Source organism: Carassius auratus, unplaced genomic scaffold (assembly GCF_003368295.1).
Source record: "Carassius auratus strain Wakin unplaced genomic scaffold, ASM336829v1 scaf_tig00214657, whole genome shotgun sequence".
Lineage (NCBI taxonomy): Eukaryota > Metazoa > Chordata > Actinopteri > Cypriniformes > Cyprinidae > Carassius > Carassius auratus.
The window spans coordinates 248,829-276,652 of NW_020527754.1; the positions used below are offsets into that span (position 1 = coordinate 248,829).

The window sequence follows — 27,824 nt, forward strand, 5'->3', positions numbered from 1 at the left end:
CATGTTCATTTGTTTTGGGTTTCAAAAACAACTCAAAAGACAAAATGTCAGATAATAAAGTTTTCGGTTTATTTTCTGTATTTTCAGTGGGGCCCACAGACTGTGATGTAAATGTCTATAAAAACTGCAGGCAAATATTTATATATAAAAATTAGAAGTTTGATAACTCGTGCTGAAAGTACAACCAAATGAGTGCGTTGCAAATAGGATCCAAATAAATTTGACAATATTCGCAGTGCATTTCCGTATTTAGTTGCATTGTCTTTGCATGTGTTGTCATTGATGTGGGTCTCAAATAGCTAGGGTTTCTCTAGTTGGTGGGAAGTCGTGGCCTAGTAGTTAGAGTTTGACACCTAACCCTAGGGTTGTGGGTTCAAATCTTGGGCAGGCAATACCATGACTGAGGTGCCCCTGAGCAAGGCACCGAACCCTCAACTGCTCCCCGGGCGCCGCAGCATAAATGGCTGCCCACGGCTCCGGGTGTGTGTGTGTGTGTGTACTTTGGATGGGTTAAATGCAGAGCACAAATTCTGAGTATGGGTCACAATACTTGGCTGAATGTCAAGTCACACACACACACACACACACACACACAGGTTGAGGTTTCTTTGCCACCATTTTAGTGCAATTTAAAACACCATGTTTTTGTTAAATGGGTTATTAATATTTCAAGACTTTAAAATGTAGTAATCGACATGCAAGAAGCCATATTGTAACATGTGACAGGAAATTACAAGATTCCACTTGTGGACTGAATGGTGTTTGATTGGAAATAAATGTGCAAAATCTGTTTTTGAAGGCATGACGCAAAGAAACGGATGAACTGCAAAAAATAAAAATAAAAGCACTGCCACCAGAAACTGTAAATGCCACGCCATCTAACTTCCCAAACTAAAAGCACTGTGACCTTAAGCAGAGGTTGCGCACCAGTACTCAAGCTCATGAAAATTAATTTACACTGGACATGCCAAGATAAAAGCCATTTGAATGAGACTTTATTAAGACTAAGAGCTTGAGAACATAATTTTTCTTGATGACAGCTGTACTCTCTGGGACTGGACATTAGTCGTCTCTCTTCGTACTTGTCAAAACACACACACACACAAACCCCACAAGTTAACAGACCAGCTGGTAATATGTGCAAGCTTAAATTAAATTAATACATAGAATGGGCATACCTTTCTTTCCAGTTTTTAAAGGCAAGGGAGATGGACAGTGTCTCTTGCAGATTCCATCACTGTCGTCACAAAGCACAGCTTCACAGTGTACAAAAATCTGAGGAGAGTAGTAGTCAGTGATATGCCCCAAATACACAAATAAGGTCTCAGATGAAATAAGATTACCTGATCTTGAAGTACGACATCATTCTCCACAAAAGTAAACATCTTGACTTCAAAGTGCTTCACATGCATTGGGAACGGAATGCTGTTAGGGTCAACAGGGTGGAAAACGGTCTCGTAACCATCAGCCAGATTCACACAGCTGTTGGGATCAAACAGACAAATTGGATTCAAAAAATAAATAAATGAAGGGGCAGTTTCTAAGATAGGGGTGGTCAGTAATGTTTAATAGACGAGGCTTGGTCGAGTTTACATACACTCTGCAGTGTTTTAAAATTAAAAAAAAAAAAAAAACGACCCCATTTAGTGCTGCCTTTCAGAAGCCCTACTCGCAATCATTTCTGTAAATTTAACCATTTTGTCTTGTGGACCAAATGGAAACACCTTTTATGTGAAGTGCAGATACTGCGAAGTCCATGTAAACTTTTGGCCACAACTGTACGCATGTATTGTATTGATACACAACGTTTAAAATCTATTACCCATCCACTATCAAGTCCCATCGTGGAGTAGAGTTCCGGTCTTCTTTCAGAGTGGCCCAACAATTCTCCAAGACTAGCTCTATCTGAGGATCAGTGGACTGAAGCAGCATCACCTCAAAGAACAGAGGACTTCCTAGGTACTTTACAACTGGGTAATCCTCCTCTACATAGAACTGATTAAAAGAGCCATCTTGGTGGAGGGAGAAGAAAAAGCAACAAGATTCACAAAGTGCACTTATCTGAAGTTTTCCTGCCATTTTTAAATACCAACATATCATGGTTGACTTCAGGTGATTGGATCACAAATAAGTATAAACTGCTCCAACAGAATCAAATCACCGGTCAAGTAGCATTGTGGAAGATCTCCTAAAATACAGCATTTTAGCATACCCAAAGCAAGTCTCAGTACAACTTGCAGCTCTCCAAAACCAGTCTCTGGCATGGGTTCATTCTCCCGCGGCTTTGTGAAGAATGCAATCGTCTGGGTATCATTTAGTGTGTAAGAGCAGGACATGGTAACACTAACAAGGAGAAAGAATGCACTTTAAAAGACATCCATTAGCAGGCGTGATGTACACCAATTCCAACAAATTCCATCTCACCGATACTCTGGATCTGGAGAAGCAGTAGGTACTCCTTTACTCAGCTGGTAAACTGGCAGCCCGTTACCCAAAGTGATTTCATTTTGATATGTCACAACGCCATCATGGAACTGAGGGAGAAACAAGAGCCTGAGATGGTTAGCATTTAATACAAGTACAACTAAAACATTACCTCCATACCGTTCTAGTGGTCCCACAACTGTTTGCTTCAAAAGAGAAGTAGGCAAAGTGATCATTGCTGAATTTGGGTCTACATGAGGGATCCCTCAGGGTAAGCTGATGAGGGACAAGCTGGGGTACGGATTCTACCTTCACTGCCAGGGCTGACATTGTGCCATTGCTGAAACACTCTTGAAAAGGTCAAGACAAAACCATTACTTCTCTAGGCTAGTGGTTCTCAATCCCAGTCCTCCCATACCACCGCTCTGCATTTTGTGCATGTCTCTTTAACACCAGATTCAGATGACCACCTTGTTAGAAGCGAGCCCATGCATAAACGGTGTTCCAATTGACATGGTGAAGCCTACAGTGTTCTTTGCTTCCTACTCCCCGAACACAGGGAATCCTGTGTTCTTTAGAGCATTCACAGATTTGCCCCACACCATGGCCTGCAGTACTCTCACACAGATGAAACTTACTGGAGAAGTGTGACAATGCACCCCTGTAAATAGTTTTTTTTTTCCTCCGTGTGACGGAAAGGTTATCCTTTACCATAATGCGATTTTGTTCTGGCACGACGACAAAAAAAACACAATGCATTTAAATCGCATCCAGTGAGGACGATAGTGGATTATGACTTGTAAAGCCTTTATGGGTTGCACATCGTGCCACGAAAACAAAACTGTGTCTTTATTTGTGAAAAGAGAAACGACAAACAAGCGCTACTCTACACTGCTCAAAACTCATGTTTTAGTCGGTGGCAAATTCTTTAATTATGAAAAACGTACTCAAAAACGGAGTCGGAAGCACCAGCCGGTCCTTGGTGTGCCTGAAGCACACCAAATTGTAGGTTACTCTGCCAGGAAACTGTCCTCGTCCTCTAAAATATGCTGCACACATCTGAATATGTTGTTTGAACGGTTCTGGAACGGTGTTGTAAATACAACTTAACCACTGATTTCTATTGGGGTCTTCTTTTGGAAGGCCAAAACTCAGCTTCTCCACAACATGGCAGTGGCAATTGCGAGAGTAAAAAACAAAAAGGTTACATCCATCTTTGCGTGAACATTTGGCCTGCATCATGTTAATGTGTGTTAGAATGAGGTGTTTTAGGAGGTTGTGGTCAACTTTTATAAAGAATTTCTTTGGATTTGAGATTTTGGTCTTTGCAATCTCTATTCGCCAAGAGCTTGTAACACTCCAAAGATAAAAGGAAAAATGGATCATATGATCCCCTTAAAAACTCATGTCTCATACGCTTGAATGTCCTTTGAATGGAACATATACATCCCTTCGAACTGGAATCATGTGAAGTTCACTTCTTAGGGTACTTCGTCAAATAGAACAGACATCTGAAGTGATAAGTGATGCAAACAAACGTGCAGAGTGGTGGTACACAAGGACTGGAATGGAGGCCCTACGCCAGGGCCTGCTTAAAGCATTAAAAACTACAGCTTGAAAGAACATACCAGTCATGGTCATGGGAAAATTGCAAGCCAAGGAGAAGTCACTTAGTGTCCATTTTTTTGAGGGATCCCACAGTAGCACATCAATCCGAGCCCTCAAGGATGATGCATACATCAGCTGAAAATTAAAGAGACAATTACTAAAATGTCTACACAAAAAAAAAAAAAAAAAAAAAACCCAGGAAGTCATACCTCATACACAACATCAGATGCAAGGAAAGGCACTGCCAAGCTTGTATGGGTGTTGTTCTCCTTTACACCATACTCTGCTTTCCGGTCTGGGGTCATGTCATGTGTACCAATCATAATATTAAAGTTTTTGCCCAGGTTTCCAAATGAAATCATGATGTGGAACTTTTCATCGTCACAGGATCCTCTCACAGTTGGGAGAACTGGATGGGGAAATGATCCATTGAAAATGACATTAAACCCTTGGGAATTGATAGTGGAGGGGTCTGACATCCTAATTAGCAGTGTCAGCACTTACTGATATCTTGAAGGGTTACGTCAACAGAGGAACTGTAGGAGAATGGAGTGTATTCAGGCAGGACCATAAAACCGTAGATGATGCCAAGAGTATAAACTCTAACAACCACATCAACTTGCTGCAATGAAAAATGCAGATCAGAAGCATCAATAAAAAAAAAAATTAAAAAAAGGCTTTACTTAAACGACATTAGACACTCACAGTTATCACAACAAAACTGTCAGAGAAGGGGACTTGAAGTCTAAATGCCTTGGAGCCATTTTGAAAGCGTTGTTCCTGTATGTTGATGCCCCTTGCATTGGCCTCTGCCACAGTAAGGACTTCAGTGGAAAAAGTGATGTTCACCAACTCAATGTCATTAAGGAAAGGACCCAAGAGTACATCAAACATCTTTTGGTCCACATCAGTGACTACAAGGGAATAGAAGTCATCAAGTTGAAAGCCATTTAAAAAAAAAGCCAAAGAACAATCAACACTCACGGTCATCAACGTGGGGTGGTCTAGGCATAAAAGGGGTCTGGATGGGGAATAGGACTTTGTATCTAGTAGTGTCCATTGCTCCGTCACTCCACAGTAACTCCAGCATTGGCTCAATGTTATACGTAATGTGGTACTGGTTATTTACAGCATGACTCTACAACAGAATAACCATTAGGTTTAGCACAAGACTTAATGTTAAATTAAAGCGAGAAACCAAACCTTGTAGTAGCCATCTGGTCCACCGGTTGGTATTTTCATTACGATCAGGTCATCCACTATGGTCAAATAATAGCCTCTAGCTTCCATTTGCAAAGAATCTATCTGCTTTCCATCTATCCCCATGAACACCTCAAGGAGACTGGCTGCTCTAGAACTCATTAGTGGATTAAATCGGGGGAAGTTCCAGGTGATCATCTCATCCGTAAAAGAAAGCCCACCTGTAAGTGAAGCAAAAGATCAGGGTTCTTCCATCATGGTCACCGAGACCCACTTACCTACAGTTTAGCGAGACACCGAACTGTGATTTGAGAACCCAAACGCTGCAAAGATGATCAGATGCTATTGGAGCGTTGTCACGTACCAGTCGGACATGCAGCAACAGTATCTAACATGGTTACGGACCACTCTTTCTTGAAGTAGGTGGTCACCTTGATGACTTTCATTGGCACGCCATTCACCTGTTAAACCAGTTACAACATTGGTTCAAGAAAAACACACAGCCACCACATTTTCTATACTCACATTTTCCACATAAGTCTCTGGCATGTCATAACCACTTCGAAGCACCAATCGAGACCTTGTTGTTGCTATGCTATATCCTGTTCTCAGGGCATCCTCCAACACCATAGCTTTTTGTTTGGGAGTGAAAAACACCATTCTCCAGATGTTTTGCCTAGAGGTAATGGCCTGGAAGGCATGGACAGAGCTCATTTGATCAGGCTGCATGTGCGGAGCGGCGTCAAATAAAAAAAAAACAAAAAGGTACCTCCGTAACCGTTTCGGACCACTGGTCACCAAATTTTTTTGATCGGGGCAGCATAACCTGCTTACGCAAAGCTGTAATTTCCTCTGGCAATCGGTTAACAGAAACCTATGAGAAACCATTGTTAGGACACCTAAAAACACGGTTCCTTGAGGTTTCCGTGACTTAAGTGAGCCTAGGTATTTACCTCCATGTAATTCCGAGTGCAAAGAACTTCACGGGGGGACCACTGGTCATAGTTACAGGTCTTTTCCACCTCAAAGACATCTTGTGCCGCTTTGACACCACGCATCCGGACGCGCATGTCAATATCAAACACAGCATCATCCTGAACACAGAAAGAGCTACTGAAGTGAAAAACAGCAGAATACGACAACGGTTTAAACTCAGAGAGCCGGTTACCTCATTCCCGGCAAAACAGTTGAGGAGAGATGCAAAGACTTTGTAGTTACCCCAGGGATCAGAGTCTATACGAAAGCCACATTTAGCAGCTAGGCTTGGAGTTAAAGGTTCAATTTGGGAGCCATCTGAAAAGGGAAGATATTAAGGTTATGACACTAATGTAAATTACGATCATCTTTCTTGCCAACATAACTAATTGCAGGTAACTTACTGACAGCATCAAATTCAACTTCATTGCCAAAAGCTAGAGATTTATCTACAGTTAGCCTCATGTAACTTCCCAGACAAGAGGTCTCCAGGCCTGTTCCTGAAAGAGACAGAATTTAAACAAAATGGGAGGAAACCAAACATTACTGGCAAATGTGGCCTACTACACCTAAACGAGTACACACACGTGCATACACAAAAACCTACGCTGGTTAAAATTCTGTGCTGGCACCACATTGAAACTCTTCTGTGTTGACAGAACATTGAAATTCTTCTGTGCCAAAACCATGACCATCAACAGCCAAAAAGTACTGAAAGAGAATTAAAACAAATGTAAAAAAAAAACATGGAAAGAAAGGAGAAAAAAAATAAAAACACTTTTTTTTTTTTTAACACTGAAACCTAACTTACCAAATACAGAGAAACCATGTCATCTTTACTCAGAAACAAGCCTGTTTTGGGGGAGTAAAGATCTTTAGAAACCACTACAATTTAAATCTTTCTAACACAAAATCTCAAAATGATGTGATTTCTGAGGGGAAATGTATAAATCATCTTCCTCTTGTGCTCAGGTGACGCTAGTCATCAAGTAAAGAGCAGGTGTCATGAATTAACTATTATCCCTCGGTATTTAGAGGGAGATCTCTCAAACACATTTCCGGAGCGAAAGCTGGGCTCTGCCAAAGATCATCAAGGAAAAAAAGTTTTATTACTTGGAATGGTATAAAGTGTTGGTTACTAAAAAGGTTGAATACATTTGGTACATTATAAATAGTTACTACAGTGTACACTGATGAGTAGTTTTTCCTTTGAGGTATTTTTAAACGTTAGGGTATAAACTATAATGTAATACAATTAGATATAAATCTACTAAAAAGTACAAATGATTTATGATTTCATGTTTGTTTTTGGAGTTAAATATGTCCCGGGCATTTTCTTGACCGGTCTCGTGAAATTCAACAAAATATATTTTCAAAGTTTACAATGCCTTTATTAAAAAAACAAAAACAAACAAACAACACATATTTATTGCACCACTTGTGATAGAGAAATCTAATCAAAGTATTCTGAAATGTACATTCAGGCATTTTATGCATTCACTCATATTTTGATCACTGAGCAACAGAATTGCAGTTTACTGATCAATTAAGGACTATTAGCTGGTAAAAAAAAATAAATAGCAAAATTAAAAAATCAGTCTAAATATAGAAACATTAAACGTTTGAATGTTATTTTAACTTAAGAATGCACAATCATCTCCACGACAATATAGTTGAATCAACAGTTAAATCAACTTAATTTGGATGAGAAATGTAAACTTTGATGACTAATTCTCATCAGCAGCATCTCTTCACCTTTTCTTCACTGTCCAGGAGTGTCTGACTCAACCTTTCTTTAGCATCTTTAAAATCAGGATTCAGCTCCAGGGCTCTCAGAAAGTCACTCTCAGCCTCCTTGAAGAAGCCTTAGGAGGAAAAAACACATTGAAATCAAATAGCACCCATTAGTGGAACAGAGTTGGTTTAAGATAGTCTAGCTGGTCTCCCAGCCAAAACCAGCTCAGGTCGTCTTAAGAAGGGTTATGGGATTTTTTTTTTTTCACAAGCACTAAGGTAATGCATGAAGAAAATAGTTAAAAACATGATCTACAGCAACTACAGACCATGTGTTATCGTTCAACTTTGTATCTACCCAATCTTTAAGGTATCAATCCTCTGTTATACAGACAGTGTCACTTCAAACTGGCTGTTGATCTGTATGGCAGCTTCATAGAAGTCCACCCTCAGAAACTTCACCTGCCCTTGGGTATTATAGGCCAAATCATGAGCACGGCAGTCTCTAGATAAACATAAAATGTGATTATTAGCGGAAACATTATCTTCATTTATCAACTAACTCAATGGAAGACGATCTGTACTTGACAGTTTACTCTGTGCTAATGTTTACCAGTGTCCTCCTGACTCATTTATTCAAATAAACAGTCGTTAATACCTTAATTTGGTTCAAGACTCGATTAATTGTGTGTATAATTGCTCTGCTCGTTTATAATTCTTACTGTTGAACTCGTGTGTTTTTTGTAGGTTCATGATGAGCTCGCATGAATATTAATCAGAACAAACTGACGTTGGTTTACCTTTTTTCTAGAACGTCCAGTCACTGAACCTAATTAATATTCATGAGAACACGATAGTTTTCTGCAATCTGATTTGTTGTTTCTGTGCACTTGCGGTGTGCGATCGTCCCCTTCTGAGCTGGAGTGTAATAATTTTCACTTGAAAAGCCAAATAAAGGCACCGAGTACACTTTCAAAGTGCCACATTAAATAATGATTGTATGCTGTCAAGGTAAATGCCCTGCAGCTAAATATATTAAATTCCTCCAAACATTTCGGTTAGGCTACCCTTAGCCTATTTGAATTTGCATAATATTTAGTTGATGATTATATATCAAAATACATTTTCACTTTATGTATATATTACAGTGTAAACGTGAAATAAGCAGTTGTTTGCATCACACTTAGGTTTACCTCATACAGAACAGCAGTCTTCTGTGTAGCAGATGTTAATAGCTTGGTAGGCTAATGTACTGTAGCATATGCACTGATTACCATATCAAAATAACATACAGAAAATTCAAGTATCCTAAACTGAACTCACAAAAACAAACTTCGCACAGAAATTCACCACTGGGTTTGTCGATAAGCACTGCCTTTCAGCATAACATTTTTTTTTAAGATGGACATGCATAACCTTTTTAACCGTGGTGATTGGCTGGGGAATTTCTCATCTCCATGCTTACCTGTGAAGTTAGGATGTGAAAATATTTACCAGACCTGTTTTTTTTTTTTGCCCAGTCTATGACGGAATTGATGGTGGAAGAGACAGGTGGAAGATATACATGTAACACAGAAGGAATGCTTTGAAGATAATCATTTATGTCCACCACAGTGTGCCAGTCAAGGACAAGACAGCAGACATATTTTATACTTCAAAAGAATTGTGAAAGTCTCACATTTCAATCGTAGAAACTCGGCTAGGTTTTCAAGAGGTGAATGGTTTGAAATGTACCAGTGGTGCCTGGTGCACCTTCACCCAGATTTCAGTGAACTTCAAGACCTCATATTCTGGCAGATGCATTTTTCAAATGATCTGAATGGTCTTTGCATACCCTTATGACTCAAATATGGATGTTTGCTGTGAGAATTAACATGTTACAATGAAATCTAATGTGAGCAAAGCCTTGAACAGTCCTGATCTCTCCAAGAAAATGGTGGAGATATTGGTTTAGGCACATCTCACAGTGGCTGCAGACAGACAAGTTCTTCACATCTTTCTGTTAAACCTATAGTCTGTCTAGCTGAACAACGTGAAGATGAGTCCTACAGGGACGGCTGTGCCATTTCAATACACCGTGAGCTCATGAAATCAAAACTGGACATATTATCAACTGGACAGACACTTTGAGACTGTTGATTAAAAGTATTTCAAGTTTTAATATAATGAATATTACTGCTTGATTATAAATATTGTAGACTATAATGTCTATATCAAATTTTAACTACATGAGAGTCTAAATAAGATTAAACAACAATAATATGAACATTCTTTCTTTGACATGAACATAAGCAATAAAATACAACTTTGATAATGACCCATAGTAAAATTAGTTACAATATATTGTAGTCTATTTAAATGAAAAGAAAACTTTCAACCATTTCTGGGGAGCAAAAGAACATCATTATAGATACATTCCAGCCCTTAAACTCTTATCAATATTAATTCATATTTGAATATTATTCATATTCTTTTTTTTTTTTTTGGATCTGTAAACATTTGTGAACATGTGGTTTAAGAAACATAATCTGTGATCCATTTTTGAAGCCATAAAGAGGTTCATGCGATCAGTTTGGCCTTTAATGAAGCTTCAGAGATGAAGCAGAAGCCGTCTTGTCGTCTAGTGCTCCATATCCACTCCAGCAATCACTGAAAGTACAAAGAAACAGAACAGATGATGTCAATTTTTAAATGTTTAATCATTAGAAATCAAGTCACAGATTCAATGCTTACCAGGAAGTGCTCCGTTACATGCGTCCCAGCATGTTTTCCATTTGCTCAACCTTTCTTATGACAGCAGCAAGTATAATGACTGTTAAGGTTGAAGGGTTTGAATTACACCGTTTTCAGAAAGAAATCATAAAGTCATAAAACGTTTTATAAAGAATGTGAAATGTGTGAATTGTTCTTTTCTGTTTAAAGAGAGATGACTTGCATTACATTCATCATGGGAAATGTTGCTCCACTTAATTCCCCAATGTACTTTGAGCGTAATTGAAGAACGTTATTGTGACGTTACTTCGAACTAAATCAGGAAAAACCAAAGTTTGTTTCAGGACTTAGGAAGGATATGTTTGCCGTTGAGGTCCTGTAGGGAGGTTTGTGTCTGCCTCTGGAAAGCCAGTCGGGCCTCACACATGCAGGGGTCCTGAACGATCTCCACCTTCACCTCTTCACATCACAAACAACAAACATCACAGGAATACCTCGCAAAATTAGGGGTAATTATAGATCAAATGATCTACCCCACAAGCACAAAGTGAAAGTTTCTTAGTAAATATGTAACACTTTGCAACAAAGTTCATGCAATGTTGTACTTTTCTGAATTCCTCACAACATTGTGAGAGTGTTACATAATATGAGATACAAATATAAGTTTGTATCGATGTTGAATCAGTGTTCAACTGACTAAACATGTCAAAAATTACAAGACACTGACAGATGAAGCTTTCCCTACTGAATCCAATTTATTTTAATGAATGATTTCTGAAACATCATGACTGAAATAATTCAGCGTTGCCATCACAGGAATAAATAGAAAACATGCCTTTCAGATTATAATAATATTTCACTTCCATCAATCATGAGGAAAATCATTCAAACGTCATATACTTTTTGGTTCTTGAAAGTTATATATTGTATCACCATATAATGTACTAATATTAATGTTTCAGTAGTGCTTGTTTGATTTTTTTCCCCAATTTTGGATGGCTGTTGGATTCAATATTTCCAATATTGATGTCCATTATCAATCTTTTTATTATGTGCGCCTACAACAAGTGAAGTGAACGGTAATAGAAGAAATAGTTCCTCTCTGAGCTCTTACGTTTTTTGGAACATGATTTCTTGTCTTCTTGCAACACAAAACCCCCATGGCACTGACAGTGATAGGAAGCATCATCATTGACGCAAATGTGTTCACATTCATGACCCAGCGCACAGTAGTCCAGACCTGCAATAAGTTCAAACTCTAGAGCCATGAAGCTAACAAAGCTCAGCAGCATATCACAGAAAATACAACTAAATTATATTATAGCTCTAAATATTCACTATTTCTCCTTAACAGAACATTAAACTCGGGACAAAGATTATTCAGCTAGCTACAGAAATATCAATACCATTTATGACGGTCTAAAGCAGAAAACTCACTGGCACTGGCACTACCATCACCATCAGCGTCACTGGCTTTGAAACATGATTTCTTGTCCTGCATCAAGACAAAACCAGGAGGACACGTGCAGTAATATGAAGAACCGCTGGAGACGCATGTGTGTTGGCAGTCATGGCCAAACATACAGGCATCCACATCTGAAAAAAGTCATAGTGTCGACCAAAAGGTGAGGGATTTCAGAATACCCACTGGGAAATTTTTTAATTTCTCTTAAATAATATTAACAGCAATCTGATCACAGGTCTAATGATTTGATGGGATTTCATGTGATGTTTTTAGATCACAAAATGGTATGAATGAAGTCATAGTCATTTCTGATCGTAACTTACTAGCACTACCTTCACCATTTTGGTTGCCATCATTCTTTTTGTTTCGGTCCCCCTTGTGTACACTGTCACCATGTTGGTAAGCGCCAGCGCCTCTAATGGAGCATGTTCGCATGTCGTCGTTCAAGACAAAGCCTGAGCGACATTTGCAGTGATACGAGTTGCCACTGCTCACACAAATGTGTTGACAGCTGTGTCCAATTTCACAGGCATCCATATCTAGAACAAGCCATAGGACATTTACAGTAACACTTGTGCAAGGAGATTTCCTTAAAAACAATTAAGTAAAACACCTGGGATTTTCTTTTGGCTTCTTAGGCTTTGGGGATACAATAAATGTAGTGTAAAAGTGGGAAATGTGAGTATAGCCAAGCTTATCATCTAATTCGAGGCAAAAAAAAAACTAACACTGATACTCACACTGACTTACCAATGAGATTTTTGGAAATAATTTGAAAATTAAAAGCTTTGAACGCTTCACTGCAAATAATAATCTTGTTTCCAATGATTCCCTCCTACCTCCAAGCTTTCTAGTTAAAATATATATAAAAATGACTGAACAAGATAGATTTACTTTACATGCAAGACTGTATAAAATATTAAGACTTTTTACAAATTTTTTATAAAAATCTCCCAGTGCAGAATTACAAAATACACTTACATTTTATATTGAATCTATGTAAACAAATCTTAATATTTGTTGAAATCTAACTTTTTAAGTAAACTGGTCTTGTTTTAAGAATTTGTACGATAAACAAATTTTCCCGGCATTTTCAAGCCAACACATAACTAGCACACCTTTGTGCCATCGGCTCCATTTGCCCCATATGAAAAACAATCTTCCTCTAAAAATGTAGCTATGGTTTGTCATCTGTCTGAGATGTACAGCAACACGGACAATGTACTGTACGAAAGAGTAAAGAACAAGAAAGGCCACAGTAATCCAACAGTGATTTTGAATGGGTTGAATCAGTGGTCAGAATTTCAGAATTCAGCTGCTAGTGAGCTAGACTGTAGAAGAAAAATAATTACATTGCACACATTTAGCTAAATTACAGCTTGTCCCAAACCCTAGTGAGCTGGTTCGAAACAAAATATCTGAAAACGCAAGGGCTGTTCCAAAACATCAGCTACAAGATTAAGGTGCCTTCTAAAATATAATTCTGGCCAAAATCTAGGGCAGCAGCGCATTCATAAATAGAGCTAATAAAAATAGACATCTTTAACAAATATATATTATATTATATATATATATATATATATATTATTCTCATAAAGTTGAGCATGCTAACATTGGACTATTTTGTGTTAAGTCTCCTGTATGCTTTATGGGAAGAGCACTTTCTATGTGAAAGTGTCCCAAATCCATCACTTGCATCACTGTTAGAATGCTGCCCATGTAGGCAGCAGACAGCATGGCAGCTCACTAGGTTTTGGAACAAAGTTTACATGTAAGCTGTAACTTAGCACATACAATCAAATTAATGATATCTTGTGATATCATGTAATACAATCAGAATTACTGCTAGCTAAACGCAGAACCTGATTTTACCAAGTGAGACATGTTCCTGGGACAACATCTTTGTTGTCCCTGGAACAACATTGTGATTAACCAATCAGATTTGAAGAACCAGTTTATAGGTTTTGTGAAGTTTACGCTTAAAATCACTGTTTGGTGCTTGTACATCAGTGTCATTTATCTATAATTTCCTCTGATTTTAGGGATTACTCATGGTTAAGGTTAGGTTTAAGTGTAGGGATATGGTCAAGAATATATTTTTGGAGTAAAATGTTGATCCAGGGTCAACAAAATATGTTGACCTAGGAACACATCTAATTCAGCAAAATCAGGACGTGCCTAGCTAAACAGGTTAGTTAAATAGGATGGCAAGCGTTGTTGCATTGTAAGCATTCTCTATTATTAAGCTTAAGTTAGTTACTGTTAGAGAAAATCAAATTTGTTTGTACTAAGTATGTCTTCAAAATCTAAAGTAAAGCAGTAAGCATAATCTGCTGGCTCTTACGTTTTAGGGAACATGTTTTCTGGTCTTCGTTCAAAATATAGCCCTTCCGGCACTTGCAGTAAAAGGAGGAGCCACTGCTGACACATATGTGCTCACAGTCATGTCCCATTGCACAGGCGTCCAGACCTGGAACAAGCTTTCATTACTCAACTGGAGTGAGGAGGCCACTCTAGCAAGAGTAAGTTCATGGGCAAGCAACTGTCTGGATTTCTTAAAAAGTTTGCTTCAGTTTAAAAAAAAAAAAAAAAAAGTCCCTTAAAGACACACTAGAAACTTAATGTGACTTCTTTTGGGTCTTATTTGATAAAATTACTCAAATGATATGCCCTTAGTTTGCATAGCATGTAGCATCATATCAGTGTTACAGTACTAGCTGGCAGCTGTGCTAAGCGTAACTAGCAAGCACTTTTCTAGCGCAGCAATTGTTTGAGAATTTTTTATGTCCAAAACATCGACTCTTGCCCTGAAAAAGACAAACAATTTTAATTATCCACAAACAGTCAAATATTCAAGGCTTTCAATTATCAGAGGTTTCTATGAAAAACATACTTGAAGTACACTAGTCTCACAACAATTGTGAAAAGACAATGACAATGTTAAATACCAACAGCATTCCATTCCAAGACCTTAATTCCACAAAAATAAGATGCAAAGCACAATTATTAGCAGATTCAAAGCATTCAAAAGAGCCAAACGTTAAAAGAATGCCCCTTTGAATGATCGGTGGACGTCATTTCTTAGCACTCACATACTGAAGAAAGATTTCCTTCAGAATGTGTAGCGATCCAATGATTCAAACTTCTGGAAAACAAGATTACCTTGAAAGATAGAATTTATGCATGTTGAATTATATTCATGTCTGACCCAACTGTTTTCCAGAGGATGAATCATCACCCACTTCCAAGAATTGAGATATATTTTGTAAACAGGAAAGACATAGAGCCCCATCCCCCATTTTTTGCATTAACCCTACCGCACAATGTCTCCCGGAACTTCGATGTGAGCTTCTCAATGACACCGTAGGTCTCCACGTAGAACACATGGTCCTCAAGTGGATTGCTGGCCATCAGCTTCAGAGACTGCATGTCAGCCCTGTCCACTCCGACTGCGTAAATCTCAATCCCTGAAGCTCGGGCTGCAGCCGACACCTCCTCGACTTGGTCTTGAGGACGTCCATCGGTGACAATGATGGCAACCTTTGAGATGTTCTTCGATTTAGGCCTTGCTCCAGACTTCTCAGTGAAGGCTTCCTCCATGGCTTTCTTGATGGCCATACCAGTCATGGTTCCTGCAGCCAAGGGTTCGATGCGGTTGATGGCTTGCTTTATGGAGTCCTTCGTGAGATGGTTTTTCAGCAGGAACTCAATTTTGACCGTGCTGGCATAGTTCACCACTGCAACACGTGTGGCATCTGGGCCAACGTCAAGAGTGTCCACCATGTCAGCCAGGAAGATCTTGACCTTCTCAAACTCACCTGGACGCACGCTACGTGAGCTGTCAATGATGAAAACCAGGTCCAGTGGACGGCTCCTACAATGTGGATCTGTGGCTGAGAGTTGAGCAGAGATTGTTAAGCACTTAGAAGCTGTTACTCTTTGTCAATATGATATAATGAAGACTGGAGTTTTAGATCATTAATGGATTAATAAAACAACAAGATTTAGAATGGTGTATGGTTGACCCAATGGAATGATAAATGTGAGTAAAGCATATTCTTTGCATGCAGGCCAACGGATTAGTCAGATTAGATTAGTCAGTTAACTAAGAAATGAGTTTGGTCACTTTTAAAATGACTTTTAAAACAAATCTCATCGGATCTCAGCAAAATGGCATACTTTGACACACTGGAGTAATATAATGGTTGTGGAATATGAAATATCAATTTCTGCTCTGCAAGGTACAAATGGAACAGGACACGACTAAGGATAATTGGGGCCTTAATGTCATTTTGCTTTGTCCACCTTTGAAACTAAAATCCTTACGATCCCTACTGCTTTTGTGTGACGTGTGTCCAGTCCTGCTCCTGGAAAGCCACTGTCCTGCAGAGTTTAGGTCTAATCCTGATTAAACACATCTGAACCAGCTAAGCAAAGTTTTCAGGATCAGTAAAAACTTCAAGGCAGGTATGTTGGGGCTAAATTTTGCAGGACAATGTCCCTCCAGGAGCAGGATTGGATACCCCAGCATGAACAGATGGTGGGTTAAATGAAGCAGTACAGTATACATGAACTATACCTGTCCTCTCTGAGATGGCTACCCTGCTGTGGGTAATTATCCTGCCTGGTGCCTCTGGTAATGATTCTTGTGGCACAGTAGACATTGGTGGAAACTGTGGTGGGGTGGTCTGAATATGTGCCTCTTGGGAAAATGGCCCTGATCTGTGAGTGGACACTGGGAAAGGCTGGGGTGAAGTGCTTTGGGGATATGTTTCTGGGATCATTGTGGATCTTGGCAGGGATTCTAGGAAGGCACTTTGGTCATATGGCTCTAACACAGATTGGGGTGGGATTCCTTGAGGATACTGGCCTCTAGTATAGGTGAACTTTGGCAAGGTTTGGGATAAAGTGCTCTGGGAGTACATCTCTGGTGTAAGGGTGGATATTGGCAGGGATTGGGGTAAAGTCCCTTGTGCGTTTGGTTCTTGCGCCAATTTTGACAAGGATTGTGGCATAGGCTTTTGAGGCAGGGAGGGATTCAAAGATTGTGAGGCTGTCATTGATGGCTTCAATTGGTGAAAACTTGTCTCAGGAGCAACTGTTGAAATGGTGGGCTGGTTATTTGTTGATTGCTCCAGAGGAACCACAGATTTTTCTGGACCTAAATACAGTTCTTGTGGAACAAGAAGTGGTAGATTTGACAACATGCTTGACACGCCTGTACTTTCCCCTGATTCTCCTGTAAGTACAACTATTTGTTCTGGATCTTGAACTTTTCGGCAAACTATTGGTGCCCATTCACCTCTCAGGTGCATGCGTTCCTCAGGTGGAGAAGGGTCATTATTATTTGTATTATGCACCTTTGTGTTTGGTGTGTCTTTGAGCAAGTCATATATTTTGGGCTGAGAAGGAGCTGTGGGTCCTGGAAAAGCTACTGGGATAAGATGGGGCAAAATCTTCCTCCTCTGTTTGTTAGGGTGACCAGGTCCATCTAACCAGTATTTACTCCTGTATACTATGGACCATCAGAAGGTTGAAGAGGAACAGGAAATGAGCCGAACAGAAAGTCAGACAAACAAATACAACTGGCATTGTTTGCAATACATGCCTTAATTCTTCTTTATTGTAACATTTTACAATACATCCCACTCAGATATTACACAAATTGTTTTGAAGGACTTATGCACTTAAAGGGATAGTTCACACAAAAATAGCTTGCTATTTATATTTACTTACCCTTATGTTATTCCAAACCTGTATGTATTTGTATCTTCTGCAGAACACAAAAGAAGATTTTTGAAGAGCATTGGGGTCCATCGACATTGGAACCCACTGACTTCAATTGTTTGGGCAAAAGAGGCTTTTCAAAATATATATCTTGTGTTCCACAGATGAAAATCGTACAGGTTGAGCAAATCAAGATCATTTTTATTTTTGGGTGAACTACCTCTACTCCACGTGCTTAAATGTGAATGCAATTTATTTCACATTTAATATTTTAAATGCACTAGACATATTTCTAACTTTGTGCATTTCGCTAGAAATTAAATTTCTTGTTACAGCATGCACAAATTCAACAAATAATTTCTATAGTGCTTCAAAGAAAATAATGAAACCATAAATGTTCCATTGCAGTGATGCAGCTCAAGATACAATGCAAACATTGAACTGAGAACATTATAACTAAGAAAATGTTTCAAGATCAGAAACTTACCTGCTGGGCTCAGTGTCCGTTGTGGAAACGCATTATTTCTTCTTTGTGCGTAAGTCTGTGCTAAAATGTGGGATGGATTGTTAAGGTCATAGGATTCACAGAGATCAGCCAGCAGAAAAGAGAGGCAATATACCAAACTCCCAATGAAGGACTTCATTGTTTCTCTGCTTTTCTCTAGTATTCAAGTTTGTGAGCGGTCCTCTGGACTAAACTGACACCAGTACGACTGTGACAGCATCCTAAACTGCACATTTGAAGGGCTGTGAAGAAACATGTCAGATTTTTGTCCAATCCAAATACAGGAGGAGGAGTCCCACCTCAAATTACAAAGCATCTGAATTTTTTGAGTTACAGAAAATGCACATTGATTAATACTAACGACACAATGTACATTGTGGGGAAAAAAAGTCTGACGGCAGACTTCTGTTTTGAAATATTTATTAAAGTAATTAGATTACAGAACATGTACAAGAAAAGAAACAGACCACAAACTATTAACATGCATCCATTGATTTATACAGCACTAGCAGTTTCCTTTTTTAACTCTATATCATTGTCGTTCATGTGAGGATTCTTCTTGTGTGTTACCCAGCAGGTAACATAACAACAGATCACTGTGATGGCTGCTAACAAGATGGTGCACAATGGTTCAATGGATGGAGAACACAAACACACACTCATTATATAAACAAAATAAAAAGCGCTTTGAGTTCTTTCACTTTTTTAAGGATGAAAGTCTTACGTCCACTAATAAAGTACACAATGGAAAAAAAATATAATTTTGAACGATCCGACTGGATTATCTAAACAGATTTTTAATACAACAAAACAGATTTATTAGCCAAGGTGATTCTAAATGCAAGTGCCCTGTCATGGCTAAGTTGATTTTCACAATAGTTCTTCTACTATGACAATCAGGAAAAAACACAGCACTGAAAAGCATGGAAAAATAAAGATCTCAAGGTGGCAAGTAAAGTGAAAGCTTTCATTGGTAAAAATGTCAAACAGCAGATTACCTGCCCCATCTCAAGATTCATTTCATTAGTGATTGACTATGAACTATATAATTCAGTCATAAGCACAATTTATTGCAGAGCCCGAGTCATGATGTTCACAAAAGAGAATAGCATATCATATCTCAGATACAACATTAAGTAATTAAAATAAATCTTGCCTTAACCGATCTATTAGCCAACACTGTACCGCTTCAACCATTTTTCGCATAGTTTTACAAAAATAGATCTGCAGTGATGAGCTGTTACGAGAGTCATGCGAAAGAAATAGTCACGGATAAGTCTATGCAAATATGTAAGCTGCTGATGTGATGAGTGGACGCTGGGAGTCTGAACGCCCTCCATGGGTTGAAATGGAAGGCAAAGATGGGTGTCTGCACTGGCTTTTACTGAAGAAAGCAGTCAGGGGAATTCAAGCTGGCATGTAAGGAGGAGGAGGCTCCTTCGCTGGCATTGTCATGGCCATTTCATAGGTGGGAAGGATGTACTATGATAAAGAAAAGATCCCATTAAAATTAAACCAATCTGAAGCTACACAACACACTTTCCAGTGGTAGCAAACAAAATCGATACAGCTGGTGTTCTCCTGAGGAGTGTCAGAAAAAAACATTTGCTCAAAAACCTCTTTTGGAGGCAAAGAGTGCCCTCTGCTGTAGCAGAGTGAATGGTGTATCTGAAAAGGCAACTTTTTTACTTACCAGAGAGGTTAAGATGCTATCCTTCTCAAAACAAAATGACCACCAAAAAAATTAAATAATTGTATTTGTTCCTATCATCCACTAAAACAATCAGTGTTGTTACTGTTAACTAAAACTATATATATATATATATATATATATATATATATATATATATATATATATATATATATAAAATAAAAATAAAAATCAGTAATTTAAATACAGCTAAAATAAAAAGCAAAAGGCAAAATTAGAAAAGCTCACTTGGCAACTAACTAAAATAAATTTTGAGTACTAAAATGACTAAAATTTAAAATGAGTAAATATAGCTACATACAAAAAAAAAAAAAAAAAACTAATATAAATAAAATTGCTAAAACTTATACTAAAATGAATATGTATGAAAATGTTTATTCAAAATATTAAAATAATGCTATATTATAACACAGTATATAAATAATACTAACACTAAAACAACATTTGTATAGATAACACGTTTGTGCTCAAAGACAAACACTTTGTTTAACTTTACTCAAAAAGACCAACAACATATTTTAAAGAAATGAGGGAAACAGGGAGCAACAACTACGTCAATAATACATTTTTTATTTATACAGTCTGACTGTATAAAAGTATAAACCTTGTTATTGATTTAGTCCTTGGATTGGTACAGTGTTGTTGTTGTTGACTTTGTCATGTATAATACCTAATTACTTTCTCTAATGATACATATTATTTTTAGATTTAATCTAATTACAAAATTGTAATCTAATATCATCTTCTCAGGTGTAACCTACAATCAGGCTGGGAAGCCTGTTAAAATGGATTTACCTGAGGTGGGGTATCAAAAGCAGGATAGACAGCAATCTCTGGAGTGTTCCTGTTGTTTATGTACTTATAGCAGTTCCAAACGCAGTTGATCAAGTAGGCCTGAAAAAAAAAAACCACAGTCAAAAAACAATCAGTGTCTTAAAATAAGACATATAACCGGTTCAGTGTCTGAAAAATCAGGTGAGGTTCATATATCTACCTTAAGGACAATGAGAACGGCAAAGAAGATGAGAACAAACAGCAGGAGACAGCTGGAGTCCATAGAGAGCAGGTTGTCTTTGTATGGGAAGTCCGGCTAGGAGAGACAGAGATATTTTTTATTTTCATTTAAGAATTCTTCCATTAACCTCTAGTGTCAGAGGCTCAAGAGACATGCGGTCAGCACTGGCAGCAGACGGCAGACTGACCAGCTGGTCCAGGTAGTCCTTGATTCTGGGCAGGTATGTGAGGGAGCTGATGGCCACCAGGCAGCTCAGAGCAAAGTCAAACAGCTGGTAACAAAAGAACGGGATGAGCCAGCCATCACGATTCTACGCGAGAGGGAAAAAGAACAGCCATGTCATGAGGTGGCCTTTCGTTTTCAGACTGTTTCTCACCATTTTAATGCTGATGCAAACCTGTAAAACTCCAGGGAACCATGAATCATCCAGTTATTAAGCTAAAACGAGAAGCTGTGGTGAATAACTAAGCTCAGAGAATACTCAACATGGAAAGGGAGCTATTAGCAAGGCCATGACTCTACTGGAATAGCATTTCACTGCCTTTGAGGCCTAAAACTTGTGGTCAGAGGATATTCAGGGTTGAAACACATTTAAGCTCAATGTCCACTCGAGGTAAAAAGCTCAGGTATGGCAAATATGCATTGTCAGCAGAAACTAATATACAACAAAAGTTCACTGATCCAACCTGGTTTTTAAAGATGACTTCAAGCAAGACTGTGAAGTACAGATGAACACAGTGGTGAAACACATTATTCTATTCTAGAATACATGACCCCATCAAATGTTTGGGGAAAAATTGATGCATTTTATTGTATTGCCTATAAATGTCAAAGAATGTTCACAGTGTTCAATGCTCATTATAAGCAATTTGACAACCCTTTTAACCCTTTTTTTTTGCAAACCATTTTTTATTTATTTTGTACTTTTTTGTCCACCATCTTGTGGACACTACCAGCCTACTAAAAGTTATTAACTAATATATTTCTTGTTATGCTATAGTATTGCCAAGATTTAGGATCTGGTGACAATATATCATAATAATGAAGAATCAACAAGGCTGGTCATTTCTGACACAGAAAAAAACATCAGGTAAATAATTTTCAGCACAGCAAAAGGCTTAAAAATGCCAAAATGTTTTTTTTTAAATCTTATATAATGTAAAATTATTAGCAAAGGTGTAACAATTTATAGATACTTACAGTAATAGCTCCATACACCATCATGGCACTAATGGTGAGCATAAGGAGAGAGATGGCAAAGCCCACACAAGCATTCTCTGTGAGGTAAAAGAGAAAGAGAAATTATAAATATAAATTAAATTATAAAATATATAAAAACTGCTAAAAAGTAGAACTACATTGCACTATATTAGTATTAAATATAGATTTATAGCATTCAATTATCAAAAACATCTAATGAACGTACCGGACATCCTGTCTGAGGCAAAGTAATGCTCAATAACTTCATACTGCAGGTCAACAGTAGGGACGTTCTCAGGGTGAGTTACTGCCACAGTCAACAGAATACCCATCAACAGGTTCACCACCTTCAGAGTGAGATTAGATTAGTAAAAGTACAGATGGGATAGTAGGACATAATATTTAACCAGCCTCATGAATAAAACCACATTTTCACAGTGTCATGTGACTTTCTGAACAGTTTGTTAGTGCAGTTCAAAAGGACTGAAAATAGGTCAAGGTCTTAAAACATTTGCTTGCCAATCTTTACTAAGAAATGGAATATATAATAATAATAACAATAATAAAATAATAACAAATAAATAATCTGCCTCATTTAAAACCAGTCAATCTTAAATGGAAACATGTGGTCTGGTTTTCTGGAAACACCAAGGTCCAGACTCTGGCATACAATTATTTACGATTACATTTCCCACTGACAGTTAAAGACAGATTCATTTGTTACTGCCAGTGTCATTTTATTCAAATGTATTCATAAACCTTGCCAGGCAACAGATTGTTTAACATCTAGTTGACACCCTAATTACTACTATATACTGTTATTTAAATTAAAGCTATCCTCTAAATACTAATAGCTATATATTTCTAGATAATTTACTTTATTCAAACGTATTTCGTGCAAATGACCAACAAAATGAATGTCAATCCCATGACAGTCAGTGTTGGGGAGTAACTAGTTAAATGTAACAGAGTTATGTAAAATAAATTCAACTGTAATCTGCTGCAAAAATGTTTGATTAAACTACAGTTACCAATTAAAATGTTAACAATTACAAAAAAGGGGTTGCATCTGAAAATATTCACACACTTCGTGAAGACACTTTATAGACTTCCATTGATTTTCTATCAGGTTAATGATATTTTCTATCAGCTAACTCAACCCCAACCCCAAAAAAACATCTTTAGACACACTGTGTGCGTGTGTGTGTGTGTATTGCTTTCCTGTGCGCTCTCTCTCTCTCCCTCAAAAACTTGTTACTTCTCTACCATTACCCCTGGACTAAGATAAAGCGAGCATGTAGTTTTTAGTATGTGTTTCTCTATTTCCAAGCATTTATAAATGTCCTCACTATGTCCCTAGTATATAAAATGTCCTCACTAGTGAGTCATGATCTTCCACTATTTAAGTGAGGACATTTGGTTCTCACAATCATAGTTAAACCAGTACACACACACACACACACACACACACACACACACACAGATTTAATTGATTTCTTTCTCCAAATGAACTGACTGTTCTAAAATATGAGACAACAATGTTTAAAAGTTTAGGACACAGAACAGGTCACACGCTTACTCGATAACTTTATTTGATAGCTTTATTTTTTTTTAAGATCTTAAGATTTTTCTTCCCCCAAGGCATTGTTAGATACCAGAGTTTCCTGACATTAGCTAGGTGAAGATTTGATTTCAAAAACAGTATCATAGCTATTAAACTATATATTGTTATGTTTTCCAAGTAAAAAGAGGTAATTAAGTCTGATTTTGTGGTGGTTGTGCTTTAAAACAATTTGTAAAATAATAATTCAAGTGTATTTTTGAAGATTTTGAAAGTCTGACTGTAGTCAGAATTCCACTGTAAGGTTTAAATGTTTCATTCAAAACATTCATTAGAAATGTATAAAAGTAGTCAAAAAGTAATCAGTTACATAACTTTAAAATAACTGAAATAGTTACGCTACTTATTACATTTTAACTGCGGTAACTTGTAATCCTGTTACATTTCCAAAGTAACCTTGCCAACACTGATGCAGTTTAGTCAATTCAACCTGAGGCCTCAGCTAGCGGTTAGCCGTCTACAAATAGATGATAAATAATAAACACCTACAAATAATTGCCAATCAAGTTATTCTACTTCAATAAACAGACAAGGTTCTTACAATTTGTTTAATAAACGTATAACTGGTTTAATCACGTTTATGTGCCTTATTTGCTGATAGTTTCAATTCAAAACATTGAGTTAGCCTAGCAATCGTTAACATCGAGCTAACGCTACAGAGTCAGAAAAAAACATCCACACAGACGCACTTTAAAACATAACCACACCTCTAAACTACGCGAGGAAAATCTACTGATGTATTTCATTTGTGTTTGAAAATATAAAACTATGTTTAATGTATGTTTTGAGCCTCGTACCATGTACCATGTACCCAGGATGATGGTTCCAGTCCGCACGTGACAGCAGCCGCAGCAGCGCGCGCTGTACAGTCGGTCTCGAGACGGTTTGAAACGCATGTCGTTCTCGGTGCTTTGAAGAAACATCGAGGAAAAGAGACGAAATGAGTCTCCCGTGTCAAAAACAACAGCAGCGCTCGATCCTTCGAGCAAAACTCCTGATGGATGAGAAACAACGGGGGCGTGGTCAAAGACAAATCATAGCGATGCCCGACTCAGAAATGAATCAATCATTTGAGTCGGATCTTTTTTGTTTAACGCTGTTTTTATACCGTCTATGGTTAGAACCAGTTCACAAGATTGAAGTGGTCAGGCCTGAATCAGACTGAGCAGGAATCATACTGAATGAATCGTTCGTGAGTCGAACTAAACGCTTTTTATGGATCAGGCTGAACCGAGTGATTCTCGATTGAGCATCGCTAACTAGCTGACTGAACCGAGAACCGTCATCCGAGGAAAAACCGAGGATTTGACCGATTGCATTACAAATATATGTTCATATAGATTTATTCATATTTAAATAAATATAGAAACGAAATGAATCATATGTATGTTTCAGTTAGAATATGTTATTTAAGCTAACTGTCGTTTAGAACCGATTCGCTCAAAGGAATCACTAACACATCACTACTGAATCATGCGTGGGAAACGGGGCGTGGCTAGACGGACCACGAGTGGAAATTAATGGTATTTTGTCAGAGTTTAATCATGCATGTCTGCGCATACATTTATTACTGCATTGGTGGGTCCTTAAGGAGAAATCGCACAGGAGGGGGACGATGTGCATGAACTCACCCAGCTAAAGACAGACGAAGCTCAGTGCTGGATGCTTTTCTCGGAAAAGCTTTTATGAGAGCTGTTATATAATAGATAAAATGCTGTAAATTATGTAAGAAATCAGGTGATAGACCAGAGATAGACAGTGGCAGCTTGCAAAGATAAATATGTGTTACTGCTAACAGTACAATTTTAGGGTATAATGCAGTCTGATCTTCCAAAAGACCAATATATTATTATTATTATTATTATTATTATTATTATTATTATTATTAACTAGACAGTTTTATACACCTATTCCGTTGTCTACACTGTAAATATTAAAGTATGGATTTTTGCAAATTCTCTCAAAGGATGCTGACCAGTGGTTGAGGAAATTATAATCTTTGGTGCAGAAATAGACCTTAAACCGAGACCCAGATCCAGACCAAGACCTAAAGCTTGGAGACCAAGAATAATAAGATCACAACATCATGACATAACATCACAACATAAAGACAAGCCTTTGACAGTGCTGAGTATGAGGTTATATCTGGTACTGAAGATCTTCTAAAACTCCCAACTTTATTTTAAGTGTATCAGCTGTTAAAACAAATGCAATGTTCCACCTGTTAGTTCATAGACAATAAGCGTAAATATGTCTGCATTGTGTCTCGTCAAACCAGTCCTACAAAATCCACTCTGCAAATCACTGATTTTCAGTCGTTTTAATGGAGACACTGATTAACCTTATTCTGTGATGAGTTACATTAATTTCCATAGTTTCCGACTTACAGTCAGACTTAGAAAAGAAAAGTATATCAATGTGCTGTTGCTGCAAAACTAAGGTACATTATTTACATTCCAAAAAAAAAAAGAAGAGAAACATCAAAATGAAATAATAATAATAATAACAGTGCTGATGGTTCTTAGGGATGGGAGTGAATACTGAAGCCTAGAAATTGCAAGTTAAAGTTCTGAAGTGAACTGTGTCCCAGAATGACCCTATGGTGCGCCCCGGGGGCCGGAGCCAAAGCAAAGACATTTCAAGAACATCTGAGGGCATTTCATCATCTCTTCAGACGTTTGAAAAACACTTTGTAAGAAATAAACCAAATACTTCAACAGACTGAGAAGGAAAACGTTCCCGATCTCATTCTTAACATTCCATTGCAGTGGCCCGTATGAATCCGGGAGGTTTCCTGAAGTTTACTTGCTCCTGAGGCCGTGGGTCGCCTCCTTGGCACCAGAATCTTTCAGATCCCGTCCATCTTCAGTCACGTCTAGCACTAAAAATCAACAGGTGGAAATATCCTGAAGAGGGACGGGTTGATGGAAACTGAGGGGAATGGATGCACTGGAGATGAATGGTTCTATGTGGGGAAATGTGCAAATCGTTTTCCTAACTAAATCAATGCTGGCCATTTTGTTTTGGCATTCAAGGACTGGAACAATAAAGAAAAAAAAATAATGGAGTGATTAACCGTCCCCTCTTCTGTCTGTCTGGTTAAAATACACATTTTCAGTGACAGGTGTTAATTTTTCCCAACAGGGCACCTGCTGCAGTAGTGCATTAACCAAAAAAGAAAGAAATGAAACCGTCATTGTTTTCCTACAGTTTGAAACCATCCCACAATAATAACGACAATAATAATATTAATAATGCTTCAAAATGCAGGAAATTATTGCCTAAGGCATGATTCTATACAATATTTTCAGTACATACTTTGTAAGTGTTTAAGGAAAACAATCTTTGTATCTGCTACTTGTTCAAAAAGAATGTACAGCTTGATTAATCTAGTTTTGTGCCTTAATCCTTTTTGCTGCTTTTTTCACATTTGTAACTTTTTTCCCTCTTACAGCTTCAGTTCGTTGGCAATTTTCGAGGCAATGTTCTTGAAAGCGATGGATGTTCCTGATATCCGCTTAAAGCGCACGCCGTTTAGCGAGAGGCGGGGTAGTTTGCACACCTCCATCTCCCATTGGACCAAGCTCTCGGCGTGGCCATCGCCGTGGACGCATAGAAGCAGGAAGCGCTCGCGCTGCTCGTAATCACAGTTGTTGGCGTCCAGGACTTTGCGAATCTCGAGCATCATCTCTGTGGGCTCCATGGAGGAGGTGGTCTTCATGCTCCAGGTGAAGCGTAGCGAGCGGGGTTTGGCGTCTTTATGTTCCTCTTTCTGATCCCCAGACACATTACGACTGCAGGAGAGAAGAGAGAACCGTCAGAGAAATGTTTAGACCTGGAAGTGTGAACATGAGAACAATAATGACAGAAATGTTCACAAGTACGCAACATGAATACACAAACACTTGGCTAATGCATCGATCCCAT

The 27,824-nt window shown here is 38.1% G+C and overlaps 4 protein-coding genes and 1 pseudogene across 26 annotated transcripts in view; all 5 read right to left on the reverse strand.

Moving 5' to 3' along the window:
* Positions 1-973: 973 nt before the first annotated feature.
* On the reverse strand, positions 974-7,154 carry LOC113092593 (uncharacterized). The gene is made up of 21 exons (XM_026258241.1): positions 7,019-7,154; positions 6,815-6,918; positions 6,612-6,707; positions 6,401-6,525; positions 6,186-6,326; positions 6,002-6,106; positions 5,758-5,922; positions 5,597-5,693; positions 5,236-5,453; positions 5,017-5,170; positions 4,738-4,946; positions 4,537-4,654; positions 4,242-4,441; positions 4,053-4,167; positions 2,605-2,774; positions 2,425-2,534; positions 2,213-2,343; positions 1,823-2,012; positions 1,344-1,482; positions 1,179-1,275; positions 974-1,081 (listed from the first exon to the last, which is right to left on the reverse strand). The coding sequence occupies exons 1-21, from the start codon at positions 7,039-7,041 to the stop codon at positions 1,005-1,007; spliced, it is 2,784 nt and encodes a 927-aa protein (XP_026114026.1). The 5' UTR covers positions 7,042-7,154; the 3' UTR covers positions 974-1,004.
* A 275-nt stretch (positions 7,155-7,429) lies between these two features.
* Positions 7,430-8,694, reverse strand: LOC113092556 (tetratricopeptide repeat protein 32-like; annotated as a pseudogene).
* Positions 8,695-10,362: 1,668 nt separating this feature from the next.
* Positions 10,363-18,575, reverse strand: LOC113092561 (matrilin-3-like). Of its 10 annotated transcripts, none has more exons than XM_026258170.1 (10): positions 18,333-18,574; positions 16,698-17,633; positions 15,436-16,011; positions 14,463-14,588; positions 12,451-12,657; positions 12,091-12,249; positions 11,768-11,893; positions 11,014-11,112; positions 10,675-10,744; positions 10,363-10,590 (listed from the first exon to the last, which is right to left on the reverse strand). In XM_026258170.1, the coding sequence occupies exons 1-9, from the start codon at positions 18,487-18,489 to the stop codon at positions 10,689-10,691; spliced, it is 2,442 nt and encodes an 813-aa protein (XP_026113955.1). In that variant the 5' UTR covers positions 18,490-18,574; the 3' UTR covers positions 10,363-10,590; positions 10,675-10,688. The 10 variants fall into 10 exon arrangements, with proteins under 10 accessions (XP_026113955.1, XP_026113953.1, XP_026113956.1 ...); XM_026258168.1 differs by having other exon boundaries at positions 12,442-12,657; positions 18,333-18,573; XM_026258171.1 differs by lacking the exon at positions 14,463-14,588 and having other exon boundaries at positions 12,442-12,657.
* Positions 18,576-18,753: 178 nt separating this feature from the next.
* On the reverse strand, positions 18,754-24,944 carry LOC113092596 (lysosomal-associated transmembrane protein 4A-like). The gene is made up of 7 exons (XM_026258258.1): positions 24,695-24,944; positions 22,503-22,623; positions 22,277-22,353; positions 21,264-21,386; positions 21,056-21,151; positions 20,857-20,955; positions 18,754-19,832 (listed from the first exon to the last, which is right to left on the reverse strand). Exons 1-7 carry the CDS (start codon positions 24,818-24,820, stop codon positions 19,758-19,760), a joined length of 717 nt encoding a protein of 238 aa, XP_026114043.1. The 5' UTR covers positions 24,821-24,944; the 3' UTR covers positions 18,754-19,757.
* A 1,258-nt stretch (positions 24,945-26,202) lies between these two features.
* Positions 26,203-27,824, reverse strand: part of LOC113092584 (MAP/microtubule affinity-regulating kinase 3-like) — a 56,539-nt gene continuing 54,917 nt past the window's right edge. For all 14 annotated transcript variants that reach the window (XM_026258228.1, XM_026258217.1, XM_026258223.1 and 11 more), the window contains one exon: positions 26,203-27,691. In XM_026258228.1, the coding sequence (XP_026114013.1) occupies positions 27,346-27,691 (346 nt within the window). In that variant the 3' untranslated portion in view covers positions 26,203-27,345. The remainder of the gene's footprint in view (positions 27,692-27,824) is intronic.